At 42.7% G+C, this 10000-nt stretch overlaps 1 protein-coding gene across 2 annotated transcripts in view; it reads right to left on the reverse strand.

Annotated features, from left to right (window-relative positions):
• The window catches only part of mslnb (mesothelin b), a 321296-nt gene that overhangs the window by 211038 nt on the left and 100258 nt on the right, over window positions 1–10000 (reverse strand). For both annotated transcript variants that reach the window (XM_084318707.1, XM_084318706.1), the window contains exons 71-73: window positions 8577–8795; window positions 7559–7729; window positions 7090–7233 (exon numbers count right to left, since the gene is read on the reverse strand). In XM_084318707.1, coding sequence (XP_084174833.1) covers window positions 7090–7233; window positions 7559–7729; window positions 8577–8795 — 534 coding nt within the window. The remainder of the gene's footprint in view (window positions 1–7089; window positions 7234–7558; window positions 7730–8576; window positions 8796–10000) is intronic.

The following is a 10000-nucleotide window of genomic DNA, read 5'->3' on the forward strand; positions in this document are numbered from 1 at the left end:
TTCAAATGCTGCTGAAATGTGCATTATATATATATATATCTATTGGATTAAATAAAATAAACATTTCAGAAGTATTGTAAAGAAACAGTATTGTAAAACAAAAAACACACAAGAAAACACCTTCCTTTTCACATCCACAATGGTACACCTTAAAATGCAATTATACTGACTTCCGGTCTGACCGCGGAAGAACATGGCTGCTTAACTCGCGAGCTCCCCGACAGCAAAATGAGTTAGCCCCGGGAAACATTTATTAACAACACCAGGGTATATATTTAATAGGGATGACAGAAGGGGCTATCACGAGACGTAGGGCGACCACGATTACAACTGAAAAGGACGACGGAATGGCAGAGAATGACGAAGTAACGGGAGGAAAAGATGGCGACGATGACTGTGAACAAGAAGCCACGCTGTTGAACATATACAACAAGCTCAAAGACTTCAGAAAAGACAATGAGCGTCAGTTTCGGGAGATAAGGAATGACATGAACAAAATGAACGACAGGCTCGGTGAAACGGAGGGGAGAATCGGAGAAAATGAAAATGTGCTTGATGCGGCGACGGTTTTAATAAAAAAACTGATACAGAGGCAGGCCGACATGGAGGCTAAACTGCTCGACCAAGAGGGCAGAACGAGGAGAGAGAACCTGCGGGTGTATGGTATCCCGGAGGAGAAAGAGGGAAAAGACATGCATGGATTTCTAGACGGCTTGTTTAAGGACGCACTCGGACTGCCTCATGACATGGACCTTCGTATCGAACGAGCACACCGGGCACTGGCCCCAAGGCCTAACAACCCACAGCTGAAGCCACGGTCAATCGTGGTTAAGTTTGGGAGTTACAAAATGAAGGAAGAGATAATACGCCGAACATGGCAGAAGAAGAACGTCTCATGTGGCAACGATCGCTTCTATGTCGACCATGACTTCCCCACTGAAATACTGAAGAAGCGAGGAGAATATGCCGAGGCCAAGAGAATAATGAAGGAGAAGAATCTCAAGTTCCAGACACCGTATCCAGCGAAGATGAGGGTATTCTACGAGGATGGCACCCGCCTGTACCAGAGCGCGGCGGAGGCGGCGACGGATATGGCAAAACGTGGATTCAAGATCACCGTGGTGAACCCGACTACCGACCCGGACCGAAAGGAGATAATGCGGCTGTCTACCTGGCAGACAGTGGGAAGAAAACGGGGACCGGGGGACGACATGCAGGCGACGGGGACTGAACGCCCCACACAGCAGGGCAATGGTCATCACGGATACCGGGAGAAACTACAGGGATTCAGACGGGGACAGTCGGAGGCGGACAATTGAGATAAAGTTCATGAAGCGCATGGATACAGATAAGTCACGGGGGCATCGTCATAGAATAAATAACATCACAAAATGCCAATATGTATATAAAAGAAAAGACAAAAAAAAAAGGGGATAAAAAAAAGGGGATAAAAAAAAAAAAAAAAAAAAATTTGTAATGAGAATAGAGGGCAATAGATAGGAGAATATGATAAAACTGTGGGAGGGGAAATATCCCGGATGGATACAGGAAAAATATAACGAAATGAACCACAGGCCATTATGGCTATGTCATAGAAGTTACAATATACCAATATATATCTGAGAGATATACAAATGTTAATTGTTGGAAACGTTACCGTTTTGTCAAGTTCAGTTGAATTGATCGCACTGTATATAGATTACATTTTTTTTTTTTTTTTTTTTTTTTTTTGTGCAGTTTTGGCGCCCCCCTCTATATCTGCAACCATTATTTTTACATTAAACAAATTCTAACATAAGGGAAAATGAGCCAAAAATCTAAAACGGTCGGTCGGTCTGAGCCTCAGCTTTAGGTGTTCACAGTCAGAACATGCTAGAGCGCTGTGCATTGATGGGTATCGGTCAAGTGGTTATAGAATTGAACGTTGAGGAAAGAAAGACTAACGTTAGAGAACTATGAAGAAAAAAGCAAAAAAAAATAATAATAATAATAATACAAAAAAAAATACAAAAAAAAAATACAGTGGTGAATCTCGCCTAGGGCACCAAATGGGCTAGGTCCGCCCCTGTGCACTCCTCTGTTAGTCGAGGGGGACCGAGGTGCATGGGTGAGTATCGATCTCACACTCGGTACGACTGTTCTATCTGGGGTCATATCGAACGTAGCTTGGGTAAATGTGGGGGGGGGAATGTATTTATGTCTTTTTTATATGTTCTTTTTTATTTCATTGTATGCTATACTATTGTATATATATATCTTCACAGTCTCAGGCACTAGAATACGTCCTGGATTGCACAGGGGAGATGCATTACGAGGAATATGGGGCTGATTAAAATAATATCGTGGAATATAGACGGATGTCATCATCCCATTAAGAGGAAAAAGATATTGACGTTCTTGAAACAAAAAAAGACAGATATTGCACTAATTCAGGAATCGCACCTGGATGAGGAGGAGTCGGCCAAGCTTAAAAGGGATTGGGTGGGACAAATATACTATAGTACGTTCTCTTCTAGGAAGAGGGGGGTGGCAATATTGGTGAGAAAAAACTTAGACCTAAAGGTGCACAATAGTTTCTCACATGATGAGGGAAGATGGGTTATACTGGATGCTGATTTAGAGGGACAGAGGACTACTTTAGCTAATATATATGCGCCCAACGGGTCATCCTCAGACTTTTTCCATGAGGTATGTGAGGTGGTCAGGAAAATAGGGAATAGCAACGTAATCATAGGGGGGGACTTCAACTTGGTTGGAAACACCTTGATGGACAGATCGTATCAACCCAGGACCGCTGACAACACAGGGAGACTGGCGGTTGGTGTTCTGATAGAGGAATTGGGTCTAGTGGATATTTGGAGGGTTATGAACCCACAAGAAAGAGACTACACGTTTTACTCTCACCCGCATTCCTCATACTCTAGAATAGATTATTTCCTGATCTCTAGCGCACTGGTAGAACAGGTGGCGAGTACTGGGATAGGAAACATTGTAATATCTGACCATGCTCCGGTTGATTTAGTGATCACATCCATGGAAGAAGGGCAACGATCTCGGAGATGGCGATTCAATAACCTGATGTTAAATGATGAAGGATCATGTGCGTACATTAGAACTATATTTAAGGAATTTTGGGAACTTAATGAAGGGTCAATAGATGATAGTGGCATAATGTGGGACACATGTAAAGCTTACATGAGAGGACGACTCATACAATACGGTGCGATACTAAAAAGGGCAGAGAAACAAAAAATGACAGCGTTAGATGAGGAAATTAAAATACTCTCGAAACAGCACAGTCAGAGGCCAGACCCAGAAACGTGGAGAAACCTAAGCAAATCCAAATACGAATTGAACAACATATATCAAAAGAAGGCTGAATATGCGTTATTTAGGACCAACCAAAGATATTATGAACAAGGGGAGAGAGCGGGTAAAATACTAGCGAATCGGGTTAAACAAATGCATAATCAAAATATTATATCCTCGATTCGTAATAAAGATGACAAGATCATTACAGACAAAAAGGAAATTAATAATGTTTTCAGGTGCTTCTACCAGGACTTGTATACCCCACAGAAGGCGGTGGATCAGCTAAAAATGGACGCGTTCTTCGACAAAATCAAATTACCGTCATTATCGAAACAACAGGTAAAATCAATGGAGGGGGGGGTCTCGATAGAAGAAATACACGCGGCAATCAACAGCCTTAAATTGGGTAAAGCACCAGGAGACGACGGGTTTACTCCCGATTTCTACAAACAATTCAGTGATATAATCGCTCCGAGACTATTAAAAGTATATGAGGATTCATTGTTAAAGGGGGGCTTGCCCACTAGCTTGAGATCTGCCACTATTACATTACTACAGAAAAAGGGCAAAGACCCTCAATGCTGTGGAAGCTATAGACCTATATCCCTGAGCAATTTGGAAGAAAAAGTATTGGCAAAGATACTTGCGAATAGAATAGAAGATGTATTACCAACTCTGGTGCATTCAGATCAAGTGGGCTTTGTGAAGGGGAGAAACTCAGCTGATAATATCCGCAGACTCCTACACATAATGTGGAAGGTCAGGAATGATATAGAACCTACAGTGGTCTTCTCATTGGATGCCGAAAAGGCCTTTGATAAGGTGGAATTTGCATTCTTATTTCACACACTAGAGCGCTTCGGGTTCGGACCATCGTTTACCGGGTGGGTAAAACTGTTATACACAAATCCGATGACATCAGTATTGACCAACGGGATCGTATCCTCGCCCTTTAACCTAGGGCGGGGGACGAGACAAGGTTCTCCGCTTTCTCCCCAAATGTTTGCGCTCTTCCTCGAACCACTTGCTATCGCACTAAGGACTAATCAGGACATCAAGGGGATAATAGCGGGACAGGTAGAACATCAATTATTTTTGTATGCGGACGATATCTTATTGGTATCCAGCAATCCCCGAACAGCAGCTGGGGTCATTGGAACTATTATCGAGTCCTTCTCCGAAATATCTGGGTACACAATCAACTGGAGCAAGTCAGAAGCAATGCCTCTCTCTAAATGTTGTCCCCCTGATATCAGAAGGGGGTGGCAATACAGATGGATGCCGTCAGGGTTGATATACCTAGGAATAAAGCTGATCCCAGGTCTGAAAGAGTTGATGCAAACCAATATTGCCCCTATAATCGAACACATTAGTGCTCTGACCCAGAATTGGGCCAAAATGAATATGTCCCTCCTGGGAAAGATAAACCTAGTAAAAATGATATTGGCTCCCAAATTAAATTATATCCTATATATGTTGCCGCTGACTCTCCCGACCCAATTACTCAAACAGTATGACAAAGTCATTAATGTTTATCTGTGGGGGGGCAAAAGGCCGCTATTTGGACGGGCCAAAATGTATGCAGCAAAGGAAAATGGCAGCTTATCCCTGCCTAAACTAGACTGGTATCACTATGCATTCTCGCTCTCCCAGCTCTCCAAACTGAATCACTCGTCTATTTAACTACGAGAGCCTCTATATGGTATAATAAGAAACTAAAGATTGGTAAGAAATCAGTCATATGGGACGATTGGATTAAAAGGGGGATACATGTACTAGGGGATATAGCCGGGGAGGATGGGGTCTTGCCTTTTGAGGATATTAAAGAGGATTTTGATATAGATAATAAAAACTTTTATAAATTCCTACAGATTAGACATTGTATATCGTCATCAATAGGAGGACCAAAGTGTGGCCCGATTACTGCAATTCAAGAAATATTCTATAAAGGATGGCGTAGGAAAGGCGGTGCGTCAAGATTTTATGATGTTATAAGAGAATACAATGCACCCAAGTTGGCGGGTCTGAGATTGAGCTGGGAGAACGATGTACGTGAGGATATTACTGAGGAAATGTGGGAGAAACTGGTGTCCAAATGCAGTAAATTCTCTAGGGAGGCGCAATCACAACTTATTTTTTACAAAGTGTTGAACAGAAGCTATTGGACGCCTAGTAAACTGGCCAGACTGAAATTAAGGGACAGTGACATCTGCTGGAGATGTGAGAAGGAGACAGGCACTTTACTGCACATGTTGTACGAATGTGAGAAGGTCCGGAAAATGTGGGATCAAATTGTGATATTCCTAAGTAAGGTCTTGAATGTGAAGATAAATAACGCCCCAATGGCATGTGTTTTGGGTATAGTACCGAAAGGGATTAAACTGCCTAAATACCGGGGAATGTGGTATAGAATGGCCATGATATCAGGATGTAGAATTGCATTACGACATTGGAAATCACCTGTTGATATTACTTTTAAAGAATGGATGGAACTAATGTTCCGGACAGCATCATATGAAAGGGTGACGTATAGAGTCGCAGGGAGAGAGGATATTTTCGCTGAGGTATGGGACAGTTTTCTACACCTGACTGAACGGTCTGGGGACAAATGATTAAGATGGGATTACAATATTATCAAGGATGAATATGAAAAAGGGGATTTGATCTGATGGTACCTGTGCTTTATAATGTATTGTGTATATATGTACATATATTTTATGTCCGGATGGTGTGTCTATGGAACGGTCACTGTCTCTACCACACTCACATGTGCGCAGGTATAGCCGCATACAAGTATCTAGGATACACATATTCATATGTGTACATAATAGGTTTACACACACTCATATACACAAGGATAAGGTATACACGTCAGGGGCACACATACATGCACATACTCATTTATAGGAGATAGGCATACACATACCTACATATACACAGTTGAAATATAAGCTTTCACTGACACATAAGGGGGATACACATGTATATAGGAGACACACACATACGTAGCTGAGACGCACATATATATATACACATCTGAGATATACACTCACATAGGGGGCAGAGGCACACATGGATACGAAACACACACAAGAGATAGGAGTACAGTCACATACCAGGAAGATGCACACACACACATATGAGGCATGTACACATGCTTACGTGATACACGTACCCACATACATGTGTCGGAGACATGCGTGCATGCATGTTATCATGCACAACTGCATATGTCTGGGGCGCTTTCTCTCACATGCAATATGGAGAAGGGTGGCATCCCGATAGAGGATGCAGCACATACCTGCTCGAAGGTAGTTCGGTCTACATGCAAGGTATATATATCAGGGATGTATACGCATAATGTATAGTATAGTATGTTTCTTTTTTCGTAAGTCTTTTTTTATTTTCCATGTCAGTTATTAATGTATTTGTATGAGTCCTTTACATGTTTTGTATGTTCTTACAAAAAAGAAAAAGACAAATCCTGGAAATTGAATATGATGATGTGGAAAGAGATGTTTGGAATGTTGGAGAGATTTGTGCAAAAAAAAAAAATATATAAAAAAAAAAAAAATGCAATTATACTTCTGTGCCTTCTGTGTGTGTGTGTTCACGTGTATGAGTGTGTATGCATGTTTATGTGTATGAGTGTTTATGTGTGTGCGTGTGTTTATGTGTGTACTGTATGTGTGTGTTTCTATGTGTGTGTGTGTGTGCGTGTGTGTGTGCGTGTGCGTGTGTGTGTGTGTGTGTGTGTGTGTGTGCGTCACTGTGTACCTGCTCTCGTCTCCACTGCTTCTTGTTGAGTGTGGTGACGGAGGCGAGGCTGAAGCCCTGCAGCAGGTTGCGGGGGATCTGGGTGGCCAGCTCGTCTGGGACGTTCTGGATGATGGACTCAGCGCTGGAGTTCACTGATATAATCTATAGTGGGAGGGAGAGAAGAGGCGGCGTCAATACTATAGTATAGAAAGTTATATATACATTATATTATTATTATTATGGTCATTATATACTTCATCAGAGGTTATATAACATTATATTATTATTATGGTCATTATATACTCCATCAGAGGTTATATAACATTATATTATTAATTATTGGAAATGATTGGCTCGTCTCATGTGTGACTGTGGACAAGAAGCTATTGGTGTCATTCGTGGGAGCAATGTGGTGTGTTGCCTGGTAAAAGACAACTACTTCAAACCCTATGAATGTACAAACCCTGCAACTCTGACTATACTGTACCTGGATGACAAACGTCTGCTGGACGACTTGTGAGGCCGCCATCATCTGTGTCACGAACAAAGGAGTCTGGGACGCCGTGAGGAGGTGAGCGCCACTGATGCTGCCCATCGCTGCCACGGGAATGCCCATCACCAGATAACCGAGCCTTAGCAGTGACGCTGCATTGTTGAACTGGGGGGGGGGGGAGAGATAGAGAGAGAGAGAGAGAGAGAGAGAGAGAGAGAGAGAGAGATCAAACTGATGACTGAAGGTGTACCTTGCCAAAAAAGTGTATGTTTTGGTACCTACTACCTTTCACACTGGGTTGAAAATATGCTCCATAATTTACCCTTGTGAAACCATTTTTCTAACGTTACTGTAGGTTATTACTCCACTACATAAAAATTCGCGCAGCAACCAGGAAGCAACCGGCAGACCAAAACAAACGCACTGCAGAAGTTTGACCTGCGGGGCTTCTAGTAGAGTGTGGCTAAATAAAAAAATATTGGTTTTCAGAAGGTTGAGTTACATATGAACTAGCAAATTTCAAACATCTTTCAAATCCCATGGTGGTATTTTCCACCCCATCAGTGGCAGTTTGAATGGCGTTTAGCGAGGTAAGCTGATATCAGCTAAAACACACACCGTATACACCTACAAACACTGCCCAGTACTGGAGCGGCCCAGTACAACCACTTAAGTGCCTTGCTCAAGAGCACTTCAGCGGTCGGTATCGATGGACAGGAGAGGGTTAATCACTTTCACAAATCACTTCCCCCGTCCAGATCTTTCATGCGGGGTTCAGGGGATCGAACCGGCAACCTTTTCCGGTCACAAGCTTGCTTCTTTAACTTTTAAAATTTAATAAAGACAAGGGGCGATCTCTGGTAATTGCGAGAAGTCAAAATTCGACTGGTATGGTCATTTCAGCCAACGGCGAAATGGTGTGAGAATAGAGAGTCCCGATCGGACCGTACTGTGATCCAGATTGTCCCTGAATCCCCCCCCCCCCACACACACACTTTACAACCCAGCTTACCTTAAACATCCCAGAACCCATCAGGGTTTGGATGATAGCCATGGCCTGGCCTCGGTTCCAGGTCGTCACGGCACTGAGGATGTGCAGGGAGCTGTTGAGGACGCTGGCGGACGCCGCGGTGAGCTGCCCGGTGGATATACCGGAGCTCTGGCTGCCGAGGGAGGTCAGGGTCTCTTCACTGATCTCGTCTCCCATGTTGCTCGCCAAGACTTGGTACACCTGCGGAGGAGAGAGGAGGCAAACGCTATAGTCCAGCCGTGGGCTAACAGGGCCGTGGGACGCGGGAGGGGAGTCAGGCGGTCGGCGTGCGTTGCTACGGGGAGCAGTCGTTGGCGGGCTACTCACATTGATTTGTTTTTGTTTATTGTTATTTGCACTTACAAACGTACATTCTGGAATAAAAGAAGTAAAATAATAACAGTTAAAATGGGCAGGAATGGTCAAAAAGCCCAAGCCAAGGGCTTATAAGCGACCTCCCCTCTTAAACCTATATAGGATAACTACACCGAAAATGTTGGGAAAAAAAGACTACTCACAAATACACATGGATACTACAGACTACAGGATCTGTAGTTCTTTTTTAAGCTGGCTTTTAAATGTATTTAAAGTGGATTGGAACATGTTTCTGTTAGATTTTGTATATCATTCCACATCATCACTGCACCTTGATAAACAAATGGGAATTTGGCAACAGAGGTCCTACAGAAAGGAATGCGTAAGTCATTATTTCTTCTTGTGAGATGTGCATGATAATGAGAATTAAACTCAAAATAACGTTGAAAGAAGTTAGGTAAAGATGAAGGAAGACCAATTACGTTATACATAAGAACCCCTGTTTGGTACTTGTTGACCTCAAACATTGATTTGTTGAGTTATGGATGGAAAGAAGAAGGGTTAGTTATGGTTTCTCACATGATGGTTGTGAGATTTTCTGTCGCAGCTTTTCCACATAACAAGAATTCCAAACCATCTTTTATTCCAGAAATCTGCCTGTCAACCGGAGTTGTCCTCTACAGACGGAGGCTTTGTGATGTCACCTGACATCACGTTCACAAGCCCTATTGGATAACACTTCTCTTCAAGCCCTATTGGATAACACTTATCTTCGAAGCCCTATTGGATACAGCTTCTCTTCAAAGCCCTATTGGATAACACCTCTCTTCAAAGCCCTATTGGATAACACTTCTCTTCAAGCCCTATTGGATACTGCTTCTCTTCAAAGCCCTATTGGATAACACTTCTCTTCAAAGCCCTATTGGATAACACTTCTCTTCAAGCCCTATTGGATAACAACATTGAAAAGAAACATGCCTTAAATGAGATGTTTGCCTCAGCTAAGATCCACAAAAGACAGGGACATTCAAATATTCCTGCAAATATTCCCACTCACCTGCCCAGTCATTATTAACTGCAATTACAGTACT

The sequence above is a fragment of the Notolepis coatsorum genome, assembly GCF_963971535.1.
Source record: "Notolepis coatsorum genome assembly, chromosome: 7".
In the NCBI taxonomy this organism is placed as follows: Eukaryota; Metazoa; Chordata; class Actinopteri; order Aulopiformes; family Paralepididae; genus Notolepis; species Notolepis coatsorum.